The sequence below is a fragment of the Callionymus lyra genome, chromosome 10, assembly GCF_982586985.1.
Source record: "Callionymus lyra chromosome 10, fCalLyr1.hap1.1, whole genome shotgun sequence".
NCBI lineage: Eukaryota > Metazoa > Chordata > Actinopteri > Syngnathiformes > Callionymidae > Callionymus > Callionymus lyra.
Genome location: NC_141827.1, coordinates 28,194,610 through 28,215,194, shown reverse-complemented (window position 1 = coordinate 28,215,194; position 20,585 = coordinate 28,194,610). Strand labels below are relative to the sequence as shown.

The following is a 20,585-nucleotide window of genomic DNA, read 5'->3' as shown; positions in this document are numbered from 1 at the left end:
TTCCATGAAACACTCTGCAAAAAAATCAACACAAAAACTACAAACACACATTAAAAAACCCATGCATGTCACATACAAGTCAACATGCTAGCAAGTGTATACAACAAACAAATACAACTCCAAATACAATTACACAAAAATAATAATAGTTATAAAAAAGTGCACACTTTTGCACATTATACACTCCGAGACACACGAGAACACATTTAATGTAGATAAAGCACTCGAATGTACGGACAAAAAAATTGTACTCGATGCTAACTGCTTGCTAGCTTAGCTAGAGGAAAACAAATAGAAGTAAAGTGGCCGAATTTACCACATACTAAAAGCGTACCGAGAATCTTGGTGAGACTATAATACAACATTTTTCTTAGGCTTCAAATAAAATAAAATAAACTTGACTTCATAAAAACACGTTTTTTAATTATTGGAATTCGATGATCAAAATCTAAATGTTTTGAAAATGTTCCTTTTTTCAAACATTTTTTTAAAAATTCAAAATGCAAAAGAAGCAGCCAAGCAGGTTCATTTTTCACACACGCACGCAACAGTGAAACACCAGCGCACGACCTGAAAGAAGCACATGTTGACTAACGGGAAATACGTGGTTGCTCGAAGAAACATAAAATACACAGGAAGTCTAAATAATCGTGTTGTCATCAAGCTTTTGTCAGACAATAAAAGTCACTAGTTTTATTTAAACTTTTCCTTCTTTTTTTTCAGTGTAAAAACTATCTTTGGAGTGATTTAAGAAGTTCTAAATGTGACTAAAGTCCTCATTGGTTTATTGTGGCTCGTGTAACTGGAGGTCAGGTGAGTTACGGCTCCTCCGAGCCTACTTCCCGTCTGAGTCCGCCTCTGGCCCGCCTCTCAGCAGCCTCCATTCCGAGCGGCTCCTCTTGGGTTTTTTTGTTTGTTTGTTTTTTTCAAGTTTGTTTCTCAAAACTTCGGTTAAAGATATATTCACGACATATATCGCGGGTGAACCCGAGTCCTGGCTGCCGCGGAGCAGGTACGTGACGGAGGGTATAGTGCGAGGACGTGGGAAGTAGTTCAGGTCGAACGTGTGGCGGACGTGGGTGTTAAGAGAAACCGGAAAGGAAACTTATGGTAAAATAGCTTTTTTTCTTTTTTTTTTTTTAAACTTAAACCTTACTTCTAACAAATCTACCACATAGATTTTTCCGGTGGAAGACGATATCGATATTTGTGACAGTTTCGCTGTCGTGATAGGGACATGTCAAATATATAATAATGCCAAGGTTTGGTAGAATTATTAATGAAATAGTAAAATGCGTTTGTTGTTCATTTATTTACTCTTGGTCGGTGTTTACCTATTTTGAAATACTTTCAGGTGGTTACTTTAAAGTTTATGAACTCCAGATATCTGTCATATGTCTGTCATGAAACTACAGTCGCCATTTTATTATCTTATAATACTACACACACACGCGCGGTCGTAATATTAAATAATTATAACAATAATAATTCTTTATTTTATTGTTGTTAAATGATCCAAACGTCGTGTATTTCGCCACTTCTGAGGTAACATGTCGACACGCTATGACTGATACTTCACCTGGAAAACTATAAAACAAGAGCAAGAAATATATATATTTTTAAATTATGATATTGCTTACACTTTAACAAGTTTTCTTCTAAAATATCCAGAATAAGTAGGATGTTCTATTTAAGTTAATATCTAAGCCAAATGTATTTTAAGGGACAAGAAATGCGAATTGTGTTTAATCATATAGTTTTTTCTTAATGTTACTGTTTCCAGTGTCGCCAAATGGATTAAAATGATGAGATGATGGCCAGAGACAGAGATACTTCTGGAATGATTCTGGTCCTAAGTGTAAGTGATGTCACCGTTCTCATATTTATTGTATACCGTAGTGTTTGTTAATGAAACGTAACATGATGACCCTATGTAGATTCAACTGTAAATAAATATAACTTAACATCAGCAATCAACATTGTTTGCACCCAGAATGGTACCTTTGGATTATTTTTATTTATCTTGGATCATTATTCAGACAAAGGGGTCCTTGGCAGCCTCGGTAGGCTCTTGTATCTGATCCATGCATGAGCTCAGAAGCATCTCCAAAAGAGAAAAAAATCATTCAAGACCTACTGAAACGTTGGTAAAAGGCAACAAGTGACAGTTTAAATGGCGTCAGGATGCCTGTGTTTTATTTATTTAAACATTATTAAGGAATGGCCTGATTTCTCTGCCAGTAATGGTCTTATCTATCTTCACTGTGTGACCTCATTGATGTAAGATAAAACTTTTTTTCTCTCACAGTTCACTCTCCTAACTATCGTCAGAGGAGGAGTGAAGCAAACGTGTCCGGCTGGAGACTTTATGACCAATGCAGGAATCTGCTGCAACAAATGTCCTCCAGGTAAACGATAGTTAACACTGAAATTCACATTCATCAACAAGTACACATGTATGTTGTGTTCTTATATTGTCGCCAGGTTTCAAACTGAAGGCTGCTTGTACAGCTGATGGTCATAGGAGTCTCTGCGAGGAGTGTCCGTTGGGACAGTTCAGCGAACACCTGAACTACAATCCAAACTGCAACCCTTGCCTCATCTGCAGTTGTGAGTTTGCAGATTCGAATTTGATGGGAAAGATTTATAGCTTTTTGGATGAGTTGAAATAATGTTTTTTTTATAAAATCAGGGAGATGAACATAAATGAACTTCTGTTTGATTATGAGTCCAGATAAACTGTAGGGTTGTTACTCCGGGAGACCCTCAACCTTCACCTTTCCTCACATATATAATTTAACTGTCGCTTTTTTTTTCACAAAAACTAGAAATAAACAGTTTCTAGTGACTTAATCTCTGGTAAGTAACGAGGTAAAACATTTTGTCTGAGTGTTTTATAGTTATAAAATATTTTATACTCAAGAAAAATGTTAAATTTGTTACATCTTTTCTTCTTTGCCCAAACTCTTCATGGAACTGAAGTAAGCACTTGCATGATTAGCAGATCCATAGTTGCATTTCTTGAGTGGTTTTCTGTCAATTCGTCCAAGACATTTTCTGTGGCCCGCAGCTCAAAACTGATCAATATTTGTGTTGATATGTTGACCAATGAATGAAGGAGTTAAGAAAAAGGAACGGAGATCATGAGGGTTAACAATTATACAGAGGCTTTCTATAAAGAGTAAAACTGATATTGAAGGACATCAAAAGACAGATCATTGAGATGAAGCCTCCAAGATTGACATTAATGCAATTAGACCCATAGTTCATATCCTTATTGTATTTTGAAAAGTGAATCATAAAAGGGATTAAATACATTTTATTGACATTTTTTCTCAGCATCAAAGAATGTGGTGGAGGTGAACCATTGCACGAGCTCCAAGAACACAGTGTGTCGCTGCAGGGATGGTTACTACAAACTTCCCATCAACCCCACGAAGTACGAGTGTGTCAAGTGTAAACCATGCGGCGAGAACGAGGAGCAGACACTAGAGTGTGAGTTGGATCAGAGTTCAAACGTCACAAGTCACGACATCCTTTCTTGTTGTTGCGCAGGCACCCCAGAGAGGAAGACGGAGTGCAAGTGCAAGTGCGGCTTCTTCAGAGTCAAAAAAAAGTGTGAAAGCTGCGATGGGTGAGCTGAACTACAAGGAGGAAGTTGAATAGTGAAGTTACACAGATAGAATGAAGCTGCAGGGAGACCTTATGACTCATGGATCAATCAGACGAATGTCTCTTACATGACTTTAAATTGACTTCCACTGAGATGTTTGTCCGTGGCCTGATTAATCATCACATGGATATATATAAAGTGACCCCAGCAACAGATCAGATATTGTCGCTCTAGTTTTCCCAGATAGAAAACAGAAATGGAAGCTGCTTGAGTGAAGAGAAAAAAAAAACGGTCGTGTCATGATGATTGATGACGGTGTGACTTTGTGTTGACAACTTCCTCTTCCTGTTGCAGTTTCGGAGATGAGTGCCCATATCGCTGCAAGATTGATGTTGTGAGGAGCCCAACAGGTCAGTGCTGCAGCTTCTTCTTTTACCATCACTCTTGTCTGGTGTGTAATCTGACGGACTCATTGATGGACTGTCAATTGACTGTATTAATACAAACCAATGGATATACATCATGCTCGAACTCTAGGAGCTAAAACAAGTCAAATACAATATACTGTATATATATACAGTGTATATATATATATATATATATATATATATATATATATATATAAATATTTACTTCCACCTGCGCAGCATCAACCGCCGCTGTCATTTACCCATTTTAAATCAAAATCTCAAACCTATCTATTCAAACCTGTCTACTGTACTTGATCACTGTGTTTTAATGTCTTGTAATGTTTTAATTCTGATTTTATTCTTGGATATTTATTTGGATCGTACATCGGTTGAACAGCCCATGGGCATCACTACTATACATGGTACCCAAGCCCGACAGTTCTTGGCAACCATGCGGTGACTTTCGCCGTTTAAACAAAATCACTTCACATGACCGTTGTCCCATTCCGCATGTTCAGGATTATTCCAACTGTTGGTGGCAAGTCTGTCTGCTGATGAGCATTTGACACACCTTAGGCAGGTTTTCTGTCGCCTTGATGAGCATGGTTTGATTGTTAACATAGGCAAGTGTCATTTTGGTCTATTTTTTGGGGGAGCTATGTATTTCGGTGCAGTTCCTTTGCCATCGAAGGTGCAGGCAGTTGCGAACTTTCCTGGTCCTTGGGCATGGTCAACTTCTATAAACAGTCCAGGCTTTTAATGTGGCACATTCTGCTTTGGCTAATGCTCCTAGTGCACCCTGTGTCTCGGGTGCCCATCGCTCTCCAAACCGATGCGCCAGAGGTGCAGTGAGAGAACGCCACGTTGCAGGTATGTGGCAGCATCTTGCGTTTTTTAGCTGGGGTTTGCAAGGGAGTTAATGCAAGTATAGTGTTTTCCACCAGGAACTGTAACATTGTACATGGCTACATGCCATAGCTGTTTTTCTGCTGGATGGCCGCCCTTTCACTGCCAATGTTGACCAAAAGCCTTTGACATTTGCAATGGCAAAGGTGCGGAGCTATGGTCTGCTCGCCAGCAGTACACTCTAGCTTGAGTTTTGGAATTCACTACTGAAATTCAGCATGTAGCAGGAAAAGCAAACCTGACTGTTGCCAGTGCTGGTGTGCCCTGCACTCCTTGGGGTGGATTTTGCTGCTGATCAGCCGGAGGAGCCTGATATCCTGCCCTCAAAGACTCGGGTACTGGTTTGAGGTTGGGAAGAGGCTGTTGTGCCGGATGGTGGTCCTGCCCTACTTTAGGCCGTTTCTATGGGGCGCCCCTGTCCAGTTCTGACAAAGGTTTGCAGGTTATTCCAGAACTATGGTCGACTCTTGCGAGGCCATACTACAGCGTACCATCCTCAGGCTAACAGTTTGTGGGAAATGTTCCACCGGTCGCTTAAAGCGTTGTTGCGAGCCTCTCTTAAAGACGCCAATTGGGTGGATCGTTTGCCTGGGGTCATGCTTGTGATGCCTCAACCATGAAGTTGGTGCTTGGACAGCCGCTTCGTGTCCCTGGTGAATTTTTGCCTCATGGCTTAGCTTCATGCTGTTTCCTGCTGTGTCTTCTATGTCAGAAGTTGTTTCTGCTCCGGTACCCGTCCACCATTTCTTTCCTCTGTCTTTCGTGCCCACAGAGCTCGAAACTGCCAAATTTGTTTTTGTAAGACACGATGCTCACTGTTTGCCTCTCCAGCCTCCGTATGATGGTCCATTTAGGGCGTTGGAGACAGGCTCTTAAGACTTTTCTTCTCGACTATGGTGGGCGCAGGGAATGAGTTTCGTTGGACAGACTGACGTTGGGGTTCCCCGTCGGGGTCGACCCCTTCTAAGCTTCCTGTTGTAAGTTCTACTCCAGTGCCTTCTGTTGATGATGTCCCCTCTTCCTTTCACACTCCTGCGGTCTCGTACAGAGTTTTGCAGAGCCGTTGTGGCAGACGGGTTAAACCTCCAAGGAGGCATTTGTTTTAACCCTAGGGTTTCCCTCTGGGCGTTCGGGTGAAAGGGGGATTGTGTGGCTGGCACGCAGTGGATTATGGGAAGGGGTGTCACCCAAGTTTATATATTTCAGGTGTAGATCATTTGAGCACCTTTATTAAAGACTGAACTGTACCCCGTCTCTGCATCCCTCGTCATGCCACAAAATATCAATTGTCTATCAATTGTCAAGATAACATTAACAATGATTGTTTATGTGAAACAAAGTTGCAACGGTGGATTATCTAAAGTGACTGTTTTAGTTTCCCTTAATATATATATATATTTTTTGACACAGACGCATTGATTCGTATGATTCAGTAGTTCAGTAGATATTTGTATGATGCTAATCTATTATGCTAGTAGCATACGCTTTAGATTGTAGTCATGTGACTCATGAGTTTGCAAAGATTCACCTGGAGTCTTCGATTGAATAAATTCCATTTCTGTAGTTTGATGTGCTTCACAACAGGAACATGCAAGTAGTAGGAGAAATAACATGTAGCTTTAGCAAAAGTTGTGAAGGAGAGATTGACTTGTTCTGACTGCACTTTCAATTTCTCTTCTCGCCCTCACAAGAGAACAAATACCTCATCAAAGACATTTGTCTGGCTGTGTTGGTGGTGGTGTCGGCGGCTGTGTCGGTGGTGGTGACCTATTTGGTCACTAAATGCCGCCTCAAAAACAAGTCTCCGCCATTGAAGTCACCCATTGACCCGCTGAACTCTCACACCAAAAAGGAGTTTCTGTCCCTCAAAGTTCCCCAAGAGCTGCTGAACACTGCTGAGGTAAATGACCTGTTGCACAATTTAAAGAAAACCAAAACATGCAAACAAGACCAGAAGTTGCCAAAAAAGTACTGTAGGTCACGTGAACATCAGGGTTGTAGATATGGCGTATTTATCGTGGTTTGAAAAATGTATTATTGCAGTAAACTCGCAGACATGTTGTTTTTTAAAAATGATGTGTATTGAGTGTTGATAATAATAACAATATAATAAATAACTAAATGTATTTGAATAGTAATATTAAAATACAATTTCTCATTTTCTTTTCACAAAGGACTCATGAAAAGTGTATTCGTGCAATAAAATGTCAATTTAGTGGCAATCTCCAGATACATAAAGTACATCCATCTATCAGTGTTTTAGTTAAGGAGCTATGACAGAAATTATAAAAAAAATATATATACGTATATATTATAAATGTATTTTGAACAACAATATGTCTGAAAAATTTTCAACAAGTTAATATCAAAAGTGTATTTGTGTAGTAAGATCATATGTTATATCCTTAAAAGGGTGAGTGTGTTCATTTATGTTCTAGATATGGACTAAACTTGAAAAGTTTTAATAAGATACAGCATAAAAATACAGTTGAATAATGTATCAGATTGAGCTAAATTAAAAAACCTTTATGTTAGTAAAATAATGCAGATTATGTTAAAAGTGAAGTTAATGTTGTGTTAGACAGTATTCATGAATATTGTGTTCAAATATTTCTGAATATATTAATATTTCTGCCGTCTGTGGTTGTCGCTGCAGGTCTTCAGCCAGATGCAGGAAATGGAACCGCTGAACAAGGCTGAGGCCGTTCCACTGAGCGCCGAGTTAGGACAGTCCACGTTCAAACTGCCCGACTGTGTCCCTCTGGAAATTAAGAGTCAGTGAAGATTCCTTTACCATAATATCTTCCCCTATGCTTTGCTCTTGTTTGTGTGTGTCTCTCGGGATGAGTGCAGCCACTTCCTCTTGTTATTTAAAGCTTCAAGCTCCAGGCAACACAATTGTGTCTCTTGGAGTTTGAATCAGGAACTCTGGTTTCCTCCTCCAGTCCAAGAGTAAAATAATAAGCACAAGATAATGAATATGTTATCTTTAAATCTCTTTACTTTTATATTTATTCTTTTGTAGTCTTTAATTTACAATATTATTACTATTAAATTAATTAATTCACTATTTATGCTTCTGAATGATTTACATTTGTCAGATTAAATACACGAGTCACAAAACTTTTCAACTTTTGAAACCGAGAGATTGTTTTATTTTTAAGATTTGATTTTATCATAGTCGTTATGTTGGAAAAGTTAAGTTTTTTTCTAAATTATTTTAAACTTATTGTTTGGGACATATTTTTAAGTTCATGATATAACTTTATTTTATTTTATTTTTTTGCCAATTATATAAGACTTATATATTTAAAAAAAAAAAAGTTTGACTCATATTTGTATTTATTGTACTTGAAATTAATTTTTAAAATGTTAATATTATTTTGCTTTTTTTGTGTCCACTACATTTAGTACTATTATACTATCTACTTTATGTATAAAACCTAATTTGATTTAATTGAATTATTTATACTGACGCGTGCTTGTCCTGCTGCAGCCCATGAAGTCATCTACTTGGTTCTGGACCAGGTCCCGGTCCCGCAGGTGAAGCGTCTGGTGCGTCTACTTGGTGTGAGTGAAATAGAGATTGACCAAGCCGAGGTGGACTGCCGTCGTTGCCGGGAGGCCCACTACCAGATGTTGAAGGTCTGGTCTCAGACCGGCGTGGTCGCTACGAGAGGAGGAGGTCAACTTCTGAGCCGTCAGCTGCTCCAGGATCTGATCCGCAGTCTGAGGGAGATCCATCTGGTGGTAGCAGCTGAAGCTCTGGAGGAAAAGTACAACATCCAATAGCTGGACCTGAAACTTGTTGTCATGGAAACCAAAGTGCCCATATACCTCTGTGGCCGTCAAGAACAAACTACTGAAATTCAACTTCCAACATGTATGCGACTTTCATCACCTATTTTTGTCACTAAATTATTGAGAAATAAGGTTTTAATCATGTCTGTTGCAATGCATCATGGGACTTGTACATAGTAATGCTGTCATTGACAGTCTTTATTCAATCGTGGACGGAGTTACATTTATGTACTGTTATTTTGACTGTTGTCCAAGTTAACATTCTTTACGACCTTCAGATGGAAGAATTCTTTCATCAGACTCGTCCCGTCTCACTCGCTAGCAACACTGTGGAACTTTTTGCTGGATCAAACCGTTGTCGAAGTCGCTCTCTTTTGCTTCATTATTTTTGTTTCATTAAAACGTGGCTGTGTTTGTGTCTAGTCCTGATGTTAAATCCATCGAATATATATATATATTTTTTCAAATAATTCAAATCTGACGTCGTCTGGATCAGTGTCTGCACAACTGTCGCCTCAATAAAATAAACGATTAAAAAAGAATATCTTTGCAATCAAAGGAATGTTAACCCAGAATGTATTGTACACCTTATTTCTCTTTTTAATTTGCTTGACATGTTTTCTTTCCAAATTCAAAGTGTTTGGATGCTGTGAAAATAGGATGTTAGAAATGTATATTTAAAGTCCCATTGCCAACATTAACTTTGTGTTGGCAATGACAATGCCCATTTCGACCAGTAGAGGGAGGCAATCTCACACTACAGCTTCTCATCAGTAAACACACGTAAGACTGTTAAGCTCTGACTTGTTCAGGTTGAAATATGCATTTGCAAATGTCTCTCTTGTCACGTGGTGATGAATTAAATCAGATGCAACATTTATGTGTTCATCTACGATTCTTACTCGCCTCCAACACTATGATTTATAGTCCAACCTTTTTTTTTTTTTTAAATCCACATTATTTTAATCTTTAACAGATGACTCACCTCAAATTGCAAACGAAAGTTTCATTGTTTAATACAAAAAGTAAAATACATTCCACTGAAGTCAAGTAAAAGGTCTGGCAGAAGGTCAAGATGGTCGCTGCAGGTCTGTGGATGAAAAGGGAGGAAAATATTATTTCAAAACAACCAAAATACTTCTAACTATATGACATCATGAAGGACAGATAAGTGCTGAATTTTATACAACATGTTACACACATATTCATTTGCCCTAAATAGATCTACAATCTAGGATTCTAGTTGTATTTTAATCCACAATTCTTTAAATAAAAACCATCTCATTTTATCGTTGGCGATCTCATGTCACGCACCTGATTGCTTGTACTCCACCTGGGTGAGGAAGAGGCCGTTGGCCGGTGCAGCCAGACCCTGAGGGAACGCTGTAGACTCACGAGCCTCCAAAATCTCCTTGAGTCGGGAAAGAGAGATCGTCTTGCGTCCTACTGCGACTAGAGCTCCGGTCATCCTGCGCACCTGAAGCAGACGCGCACAAGACCAGCTGCTTAACCAACCACACTCCTGCATGAATGTTTTCAAATATTCAAAAAACTTTTTTTTATTTTTTTTTTTAAAGTAGACTTTTAAATTAACTTCCAATCGAGCAATAACTTTTAAATTCACATGAAGATTGAAGTTACTTTGGAATCCACTGTGATGAATTGACACACCAGATGTGATTTCATCACATGATCGTCTGCGTGTCACAGGATTGGTCGAAAGTTGGAACAAGTATCTCTGCACACTTTTGGTACCGTCTGATGCCACTATTATACAGTATATTTATAGAGTTTAAAGGTCAACAGATTAAGAAAGCATAATACAACATATTTCCAGCATTTTCAATTCAACCAATCAATATTCTAATGGCACTGATATACTTCTAAAATACGGTTTTAAAAGCACTGTTCAATTGTCTTTTTTTTTTGTTGCCAGATTGACGCTTTTCACCAACAGAGACTGATTCAGAGTCAATGAAGTTAAAGAGGGATGAACCTGCTTGTAGAGGAAAGACCGGCTCCTGAAGGTCAGGTCCCAGAACAGGATCTCCCTGCAGAGACACACCAGTAGTTCCAAACGAAGTGTCATCTCTGACACAAACATCATGTTTCAACAAGTTTTTGATGTTCAAATCCTGCTGATTAAACATGAGTGACATGAGGTCTACGTCGAATCCCTGCTGATGGATGCGACTCCTATGATGATGTCACGTGATCAATATTCCGCTCCAGCTCAGACCAGATTATGTTGCTCACCATCATCGCGTAACACTACAATACTGACAACAAACAAGCTCTCATACTGACGTGTGACCTGCTGCAGGTTCAGACAAAAATTATATCTTGGACTCCTAACTTTCAAGTTATTGAGAGAGTAAATTGGGAATGTTAGTTATAATAAAAAAAAAAGTATAGTACAATATCAGTTATAATAACTTTAGTAACAATAGCTACAACAATTAAAGTGATTATAATGATAATTGTAATGTTAGTCGTAATAAAATTTAATTAAGGTAACAGATATAATAGTAACGATAATAATGACAACAACAATAACAATGGTAGTGGTAATTATATAACACAAAACAATAGAAAGATCAAAAGTTATACTAATAGTAACAATCACATAGTAATAACAGCAACGATTGTAGTAATGATAATAATTTAAAACAAAAATAATAATAGCAATAATATTGTACATAGTAATAGTTACAACAACATAACACAAAAATAATAGTTAAGTAATACTTTATTTACCTCTGAGAAGTAGGTAGCAGTATAGTAGACATTGAATTCATAATTATTGTGTCAACAGACCAGAACCAAACTTTAATTGTGCTTTTAAAATCACTGTTAACAACGATCCTCAATCAAGTTCTACACTGATCTATGTTAAGGGTAATGTAAGGGGAAATGTAGGCCACAGTTCAGGCACGGACACCTTCAAACCTTCTCAACTGGCCTCAGAATGAAAACCTCCATATCACATGTGTGACATAGATCAGTCACTCTGTTCTAAATTCATGTCATTGTTTGTGTTTCAACGGATCTCGTCACTCTCTTAACTGGCAGTGAAACTATTGTTTGCTCTTAACTCGTCTGATGGTGGAAAGAGATGCTTTAGCTACAGAGTGAGCCCTGGATGACTCGTGACTTCACGGCGTCTGTCGTGAATCATTTAGCTGCAACGCACGTGACTCAGAGACAGCATGACTTTGACTTTCTGAAACGATGACACAATTCTCATCTGGTATGCTTCGGAGGAGTTATTAAGGCTCCGCAGGGTGAAACTCCAAAAGCCAAGAAAGATGTTTGAGGCCAAACTACTGTCAACACACTCTCCTTAACCCCTGAAAACACATAAAAACACAAAGATGCACACACATACACAAAGAAACGGAAACACATACGCAGACACAAACACACACATGAACGAACGCACAGAAACACACACAGACACACGCAGGCCTACACAAAGATGCATACAGAGATGCGCACACACGCAGACATATACACATGAAAAAAAAAAAGATGCAGACACACACATACAAACACACGCAGATATTCATATTTATACACGCAAAAAAACACAAAGATAGACAGACAAATACAGTACACACACAAGCATCCACACACACATGTAGACACACACATAGACCGGCTCTACATATACAGTTAATTGTTACATTAATCTTTTTACATAATAAAGTTATTTAACTAGTTCAAATGTCTTTCACGCAACATAACAGTTTAGTGAATTACATGTAAATGTCTCATGTTTATGTTCTTACAAATCTTTTTTTAAACACATCTTTTTGCTTTTTGAAGGTATTTATCACTTTTGAGTGGCTCAAATCTGATGAACTTTAATCCTGTGATCATCAACCCATGACGACTGAGGACAGAACTGGTTTGAAACTTTCCTTTGAATCCCATTTCTTCTGTATCGACGCGGAGAAGAGCCTGAGTGGAGCGACTCTAAATGATTCAGAAACATGGCAACTTGAAACCCAAGTTGATGCAAGTTTAAAAACCAGAAATGGAAAAGCACATCCATAATTTCTTTCACGGGTTCTGCTCTCAACCGGTTACTGCTCAGCCTTCAAATTACCTTTAACGTTTCAAAAATGTATTAGAAAATGATTTCAATCAAAGCCGTGAGACACAAGTCTCTACCTGTGGAAGTGAGCTCGCACGCTGGAGCTTCCTGGATCAATTCCCACCACATCCACCGTCTTAACGGGACATGTGAAAGGCAGGTCGGAGTTCACTGCCCTGAAACTACTGAAGTCGTGGGTTCCGACCAAGATGGCCGCTGCTTCGCGCATCGCATCCACATCCAGAGGCCCGGTGCTACAGAAAGAGATCGCATTAGAATTTGATGTGTGAGAAAATATTGTTGAAATCATATTTAATGGTTTATATATTTCAATAAAGTGTGTATTAAACAAGACATTTTTTATAAATATTTACAGCGATTGATCATTTTTGTGCATCAATAAACTTCCGGCCACTAGATGGCAGCAATCATAATTTCCTACGCAGCTAAAGGCACAATAAAATCCCACGAGATCTCGGCAATATCTGAGGGCGAGAGGATACAGTTGACTCCAGCTGCTTTTAAAGCTGATGTTTGGACATATTTTGGTTTCAAAAGGAATGAAAGCAGTTACGACTTTGTCAAGAGTAATGTGGTCTGTATATTCTACAACACCACAGTCAAGTACTCGAAGATACTACAAATACAGTATATTCTTGTTCCTGCAGTATCAGAATATATATCAGTATTTCGTCTTCGTATGCCCCTGTATCTTGATACGTATCCTTTTGGCAGACTCCTGCGAGTACACACTCCTATCCGGATCAGCACAAATGTTTCTCCAGATATGTTTTCCAGTGGAAGAGGATGTGTGATGACAACAGGAGGAGGAAAAGAGGCTGCAGACACGGAGGAGAAGATGGGAGGAGGGGGGAGATGCAATACTGAAAATGAGGGATATTTAAGCACGGCTGGGGGAACGTGAAAGTAAGCGGGAAAGAGAAAAAATACTTGGTGTTTCAGAGATGTTACCAATGTGTATAAGCCTGCAGCTTAACTTGCCCTACTTTCCCCCGAAAAAGTGTGGAGCCCACGTGTTCCTCCTTACAGGGGACCTCATCTTATCCATTAGACTCCTTCACTCATCCTTCTCTTGTGGTGTGTCATGCTTCATTAAAAGGAGAAGCAGCATCCAGAGCATGTGCTTTGTTTCCAGTGCCTATAAAGAGGCAGAGTGAAGCAGGTGACTCACGTGTTGTGGATTCCCCAGCACAGATCCGACTCTGTGAGCGGCATCTGGTAACGGTGGGAGATTCCCTCGGCTATTCTGTAGACATACGTGCGAGATCGGGCCTGGAAGCGAGCGTGGAAATGGTCAGGCACGTGGTGGGCACGGGTGACTCTGAAAGAAGGAAACGATTCATAAGACAAAGTGTGCATCCTTGATGTCCTGCATGTTAAAACAAACTGTTTTTATTTTCAATTGATTTTGAACAGAGCCCATGTCGCCGTTATTATATTATCCATACGGTCCACAGCACGCCTGTGTTTGCTCGTGTTGCGTGTACACGATGAGAGAAAGTAGGTTATGTTTCCTGGGGAGGAGATTGGATGCGACACGTGGCGTAGGAAACCCTTGCGACTGCCTGAAGCACCTGCTACAATGTGAGGTCACTCTGCTGTGCCCTCTCACGCCACACACACCTTAAAGTGATAGTTTGTTATAAGAATTTAAGTGATCAAATGATCCGTGTGTCTCCCCTCACAAGTAACGTCGTTCTTCACTCTGTCCAGGCATCGAGAATTTAACAAATTCTCCCAACATAGTTCAACATTTTAATTTCACTCGTCATATACTCGCCCTCAGTATTTTCAGAATAGTCTGTTACTTTTTAGCGTTTTAGACAAAAATATTTGTTAATTTTGATGTAGTGACTGGAGCTCAGTCGTTTTCATCCAGAAAAACACGACTAAACATCCAAATACCTCCATACTTCTGGTCTGTAACGTTCCTCTTGTATTGAAGCCTCAACATGAGAAATTTTTCAAAAACAACTAAGTCTGTATTTTAAGATAGTTGTTAGCGAACGTTGCACACAAACACTCGCAATGTTTTTTAATGAGGAAAGACTTCAGGCAGCAGCCGAGACCGGGAGCTTCTACTACAAATAAACTTAAATTATAAAGATTTTGTTTTGTTTTTTTGGAACAATTCCTCCTGTTAAGGCAATACAAGTGGGACGTTACAGACCAGCAGTATAGAGTTATTTGGATGTTTTTAATGATGAAGGCAAATACCACTGTGCTCCTGTCGCTACCTTAAAATGAACTTACATTTTATGGTATAACTTAAAAAATGCAGACACGATAATCCCAACCCTTGGTTCACCCAAAATTCAAATGTCACACTTTCTACTTACCCTCATTTCGACTATCACTTTAACACACATTGGTAAAAGTTTAATACAGTTCAGCGTCATTTTAATCTACTCAGCATTTTGTCTTTATTTCTACATTTAAAGCAGCTCTATGCGATTTGAAGTCGAGCGACGCCAGTGGAATAAAGTGGTAGTTTTTTGCGTAACGGGAGACCACATTTCCCATGAGCACTCGCTAAATGTCGCAAAAGTTTTCCCAGTTTGCTGCAGTTTGACAAATTTTCTGTTTCCAGACTTCCATTGATGAATGAAGGATGGATACAGATGAGGTAAGTAAGTAATATTTTATTTATAGTAAGTAATATTTATTTATATAGCGCTTTTCGAGACCAGGGTAACAAAGCGCTTAGACAATCAAAACAATACTCAAAAAAGTACATACTTTAAAGATCAAGATAATACTGAGAACAACACAGGAGTTCGAGAAATTCAAGGAAAAGCCTGAACAAATAGAAACGTCTTAAGGTGTTTCTTAAAGGAGTCAGTAGACTCCATCAAGCGCAAAGAGAGAGGAAGATCGTTCCAAAGCTTAGGAGCAACAGCCTGAAAAGATTTCTCTCCTCTGGTCCTGAGCCGTGTGCGTGGAACCATAAGTAGATTCTGATCCACAGACCTCAGAGCCCGAGCTGGGGTGTAAGGCTGGATCAGATCAGTGATGTAAGGAGGAGCCTGACCATGAATAGCTCTGAAAGTAAGAACCAGAATTTTAAAGTTGATCCTGAAAGAAACTGGAAGCCAGTGAAGAGTATTTAGGATCGGAGAAATGTGAGTTCTCCTACTTGAGTGGGTCAGAATTCTCGCTGCAGAGTTCTGAATCAACTGCAGACGAGACAGCTCCTTCTTGTTAAGACATGAAAACAAACTGTTACAATAGTCCAGACGAGAAGAAACAAACGCATGGATTACAAGCTCCAGATCATGTTCCGACAACATTTTCCTAAGTTTAGAGATTTTTCTCAGTTGAAGGAAACAGTTTCTGGTCAGTTTTCTGCAATGTCGAACAAGAGACATGTCTTTATCAAATACAACACCCAGGTTTCTCAGGCTCAGTTTGACAGACTGACCTAAGTCACCCAAGCACTGACTCAACCCTGGGATCTTATCATCAGGAGCAATCACCAGAGTTTCAGTTTTGTCCACATTTAGCTGTAAAGTGTTTTCACTCAGCCATTGTTTGATTTCTAGCAAACAATTGACTAAGCTGTTCAGCCTTTGGGGCTCAGTTGGGTCAAAAGAGCAGTAGAGCTGGATGTCATCAGCAAAAATGTGATAAGAAACATCTGGAAATCTCTGAATGATTTTACCGAGGGGAATCAAGTACAGCAAAAACAATAAAGGACCCAGAACAGAACCTTGAGGGACTCCACACAACAGATCTGCCGATTCAGACCTCATTTGATTGGCAGATACACTAAAACTGCGCCCAGAAAGGTAAGATGAGAACCATTTTAACACAGACCCAGACAGTCCCACTTTATCCCTTAGTCTTCTCAGCAGGATCTGGTGATCAACTGTGTCAAAGGCTGAGGACAGATCCAAGAGCACCAGAACAGTGAATTTACCCGAGTCAGCCGACATCATGATGTCACTGGACACTTTCAATAAAGCTGTCTCCGTAGAGTGATGTTTACGGAAGCCAGACTGAAACTTCTCATGGATGTCGCTCTGATCCAGGAACAAAGACAGCTGCTCAGACACCACCTTCTCCAAGATCTTGGACAAGAAAGGGAGCTTAGAAATAGGCCTGAAATTACTGAGGTCAGTTGGGTCTAAGCCTGGTTTTTTGAGCAGAGGCTCCACAATGGCATGTTTAAATGCATTGGGAAAAACCCCTGTGGAAAGGGAGAGGTTCACCATATTGGTAACCCAGGGGCCAATTACATCAAATACTTTGATAAAAAGCCTACAAGGAAGGACGTCATCTGAGCAAGAGGATGGTTTCATCTTGTTCACTAGTGCTGAAATATCACCCAAAGATACAGCAGTGAAGGAGGACCAAGAGGAGGAGATGGGCTCAGAGACAGTAGGGGTTCCAAACAAAGGGGGAGAGATTTTCTCTTTGATCAATTTAATTTTGTCAATGAAAAATCTCAACAATGCATTGCTGTCAGCTTCACAGAAGACAGGCGTGATTTGAGGAGCAGGAGACACAAGAGAATTAATCGTGTCAAACAAAACTTTGGGGTTTTTCCTATTTGCTGCTACCAGTTTTCTGATGTAATCAGATCTAGCAGTTTCTACCATCTCATTGTAAGAAGTCAACAGATCCCTGAGGTGAAGTCTGTGCACCTCAAGTTTAGTGGACTTCCAGAGACGCTCAGTCTTTCGACAAAGTCTCTTCAGACTCAGGAGATCTTCATTTGTCCAAGGGCACCGTTTTTTCTGAATTTTCAAGTTCGATTTAACAGGTGCCACTTGATCCAGTATTTCAACACAGTGATCAGTGAAACAGTGAATCAAACTGTCCACGTCTGTGCAGTCATCAAAGGAAAGAGCGTCAAACATAGCAGAAAAACTGTCTGCAGTATCGGCTGAGATGACACGCCTCTGAGACCTAACTTTCAAAGGCTTAGGTTCAGGGATGAAGTCCAGGTTAAACAAGACAAGAGAATGATCACTCAGATGGACATCATGTACAGATACATTAGAAATGTCCAGGCCAAGAGTAAAAACTAAGTCTAAAATGTGGCCTTTTTGATGAGTGGGTTCAGAAACATGTTGCTCAAAATTAAAGGCTTCAGTTAAAGTTAAAAGTTCTTTAGCAGAACAAGATGTGACGTCATCAACATGAAGATTAAAGTCTCCAAGAATAAGAACAGATTCCATTTGAATAATGGAAGATAAGAAGTCACTAAAGTCTTTCAAGAACACCGCCGCAGGACCAGGCGGGCGGTAGATTGACACACAATAGAAAGGTCTTGTAGAACCAACCAAGATCATCTGAGATTCAAAAGAAGTGAATTCCTGTGTCTGAATCACTTTGCAAGAACAACTCTCCCTAAAAACAGTAGCAAGACCTCCCCCACGACCAGAGAGGCGAGGCTTCCCCAGAACAGCGCTCCCTACTGGACAGAGTTCGTTCAGATGAATAAACTCTTCCTCTCTCTGCCAAGTCTCAGAAAGACATAATAAATCCAAATTAACTCTTGTGAAAATATCATTAAGAATAAAGGATTTATTAGTAATGGAGCGAACATTAAGAAGTCCCACATTCAGCACCGATGACGTCACTGACGACGCCGTGTCACTGACAGGCGCGCAGACCGGGATCTTTTGAAGCGAACAGCGGTCACGTGGGTACCAGCTGTCACTGACGTTCAACTCCGTAGTAAAAGCCGAATTAAAGAGAGGAAATGAAAAAATCTTACCACCTCTCGTTGAGGTCTGGACAGACGGCAGCGCTGATGTGTCATCATTCTCTTCAGCGAGAGGAATGTCGATCAAACATCGATGACGTTCGATGACGTCAGAGTTGTTCCGAGCGATCGCGACTGCGCGTCTCATCCTGACCTGTACTCCAGCCTGACTCGATCGCTTGTGGAAATCGCCCGGTACCCGAGAGATCAAACGATATTCCACAGAGTCCGAGTCGATGAGAAGCGGAGCCGGAAACACGTTCACCGGACGTTGGTAACTGTCGCGAGTGAAGTCCTCCATCGACTCTTTGGATAATGAAATATGATACGTTTATGACGGCTTTGTAAATAACATAACTTTATGTAGCATGTTCACACCATCCCAAATAACTTTTACAGTGAAAATAAAAATTACACTAAACACCTCAAGTCACGGTATATTAGTCATTCAACTAGTTTTAAGTTGATGTGTCATCACAAGTTATTTTAGAACAAAAATTAAAAATTGGTGTGTGGTGTTTTTTTCTTCAACCAATTTTTAAACTCCTACAATACTAAGCAACTATATGTCTGATTCTGAACATGGGTTTGTACCAAGAACTGAGACCTGAATTTTTTTTAGCTTCAATCAAACAAAAAAGTGTTAAAATTGAAGCCGTTTTCTTTGATTGAGGTAATTATGTTTGGACGGCCAAATGTATGTTTAATTGTCTAAATACATTGTACAGAAACCATTTGCTCATATAAATAAGATATTAGACGTGTTATTTGGCAGCAAATCCAGCTCCAGAAAAACCATGTCACCCGTTACCTCTTACTTTATCTGTTCACTCCCAAGATGATAATTCAAGGCCTCCACTAGAATGTCCTCGGGAAAAGGCGGCTTGTTATTTGTCCTTATGAGGTCGAAATGGGCAGAATTGGACAGAGCGTGGACTCCGGTGTCCGTCCTGCTGGAGACGTACAAGGATGCTGGGTTGAGAGGCCTCAGCTTCGAGATCGCATTCTAAGAATGAAAGAAATGACATAAGAGACAAACAAAATGACTTAAGTTTCTCTGACATCATCATATTGAGTTTTACTTATTCATTTGTTATCACTGAAAAGAAAATCAATTATATGAATACATTTGTAACACAGGAAAAGAACATTTATAAACACACAAGAATGGTTACAAATAATATTTTTCAAATTAAAAGAATATGATAAATGTAGTATCTTAAAGTCCATTAGAAGAAGATTAACACTGACAATCATTCAGTAATTAAATCTTTTTTTTGTTGCATGTGTTCGATACACACAGCAAGAAAACAGAAGTTGAAAAATAGAGTAACTCGTTTGTTAAAATGTTAACTCTATGACTGACAAAAAAAACACAATGTCATCAATATTGATACAGAAACTTAACCTCGTATTTAAACATTACCTCCAAGTGGTCCTGGACGCCTTTTAGTTCTAGTTGTTGTGGGGGAACTTTGACAACTCCACTAATAAACAACAACAAAAACAAACATATTCATCATCGAATCACAGATTTGTCCATGTTGACGTCAATGACCCACCGGTACTTGGTTCCGATGTACTGAAAGAAGATGAGGTACCGAGCACTGTTGTTCATGACTCGTGTTACGAGATGTACACAGCGACTCAAGACCCTCTGATATAAAGGAATAAAGTGAAGGTGCTTCCATGCAGTGGTCAGTGAAGGACGAGCAGAGACTGTTCACAACAACACGCTGCTGCGTCCTCGTCAGGAAGCGGTTCCTGACTCAAATTAACTCCGACTTATTTCCAGCAGAAGGGTATGACGACGTAGGTCTGACGCGTGTCGACATTTCATTTAAACGCTTCCTTTAGTATAAACTGAATTAAAATACTTGTATTAAAACTACAAATATTCATTTAGCACTATGCTTTCATGTTTCATTTTTTATTTTTGGAGGGTAGCTGATCTGCAAGAAAACCTTCGTAGCATATTTTTTCTACGACCAACATGTTAGCATCAAACATGTTTAAGCTAGC

General features: G+C 39.5%; 2 protein-coding genes across 3 annotated transcripts; one reads left to right on the top strand and one right to left on the bottom strand.

Moving 5' to 3' along the window:
* The first annotated feature begins 810 nt into the window (after window positions 1-810).
* Window positions 811-9,631, top strand: LOC148071322 (tumor necrosis factor receptor superfamily member 1A-like). Of its 2 annotated transcripts, none has more exons than XM_087801612.1 (10): window positions 811-1,012; window positions 1,784-1,858; window positions 2,309-2,408; window positions 2,485-2,610; window positions 3,340-3,495; window positions 3,556-3,634; window positions 3,968-4,023; window positions 6,621-6,829; window positions 7,586-7,703; window positions 8,426-9,631. In XM_087801612.1, the coding sequence occupies exons 2-10, from the start codon at window positions 1,811-1,813 to the stop codon at window positions 8,719-8,721; spliced, it is 1,188 nt and encodes a 395-aa protein (XP_087657738.1). In that variant the 5' UTR covers window positions 811-1,012; window positions 1,784-1,810; the 3' UTR covers window positions 8,722-9,631. The 2 variants fall into 2 exon arrangements, with proteins under 2 accessions (XP_087657738.1, XP_087657737.1); XM_087801611.1 differs by having other exon boundaries at window positions 811-1,110.
* A 98-nt stretch (window positions 9,632-9,729) lies between these two features.
* pusl1 (pseudouridine synthase like 1) lies at window positions 9,730-20,304 on the bottom strand. Its single transcript, XM_087801621.1, has 8 exons — window positions 20,126-20,304; window positions 19,990-20,050; window positions 19,382-19,569; window positions 14,022-14,171; window positions 12,907-13,083; window positions 10,727-10,781; window positions 10,045-10,207; window positions 9,730-9,820 (listed from the first exon to the last, which is right to left on the bottom strand). The coding sequence occupies exons 1-8, from the start codon at window positions 20,179-20,181 to the stop codon at window positions 9,801-9,803; spliced, it is 870 nt and encodes a 289-aa protein (XP_087657747.1). The 5' UTR covers window positions 20,182-20,304; the 3' UTR covers window positions 9,730-9,800.
* Window positions 20,305-20,585: the final 281 nt, after the last annotated feature.

What these genes read in the sequence shown, in the direction of transcription:
- LOC148071322 (XM_087801612.1), top strand. Translation starts at nt 1,811, where the DNA reads ATGATGGCCAGAGACAGAGATACTTCTGGAATGATTCTGGTCCTAAGT. An exon ending in AAGTGTGAAAGCTGCGATGG is followed by an intron (nt 3,635 to 3,967) that starts GTGAGCTGAACT and finishes TTCCTGTTGCAG; the next exon opens with TTTCGGAGATGAGTGCCCAT. An exon ending in TGTTGTGAGGAGCCCAACAG is followed by an intron (nt 4,024 to 6,620) that starts GTCAGTGCTGCA and finishes CGCCCTCACAAG; the next exon opens with AGAACAAATACCTCATCAAA.
- pusl1 (XM_087801621.1), bottom strand. Translation starts at nt 20,181, where the DNA reads ATGAACAACAGTGCTCGGTACCTCATCTTCTTTCAGTACATCGGAACC. An exon ending in CTTGGGAGTGAACAGATAAA is followed by an intron (nt 14,172 to 19,381) that starts GTAAGAGGTAAC and finishes TCCTTCTTTCAG; the next exon opens with AGTCACCCGTGCCCACCACG. An exon ending in GGTCTTTCCTCTACAAGCAG is followed by an intron (nt 10,208 to 10,726) that starts GTTCATCCCTCT and finishes CGTCTGCTTCAG; the next exon opens with GTGCGCAGGATGACCGGAGC.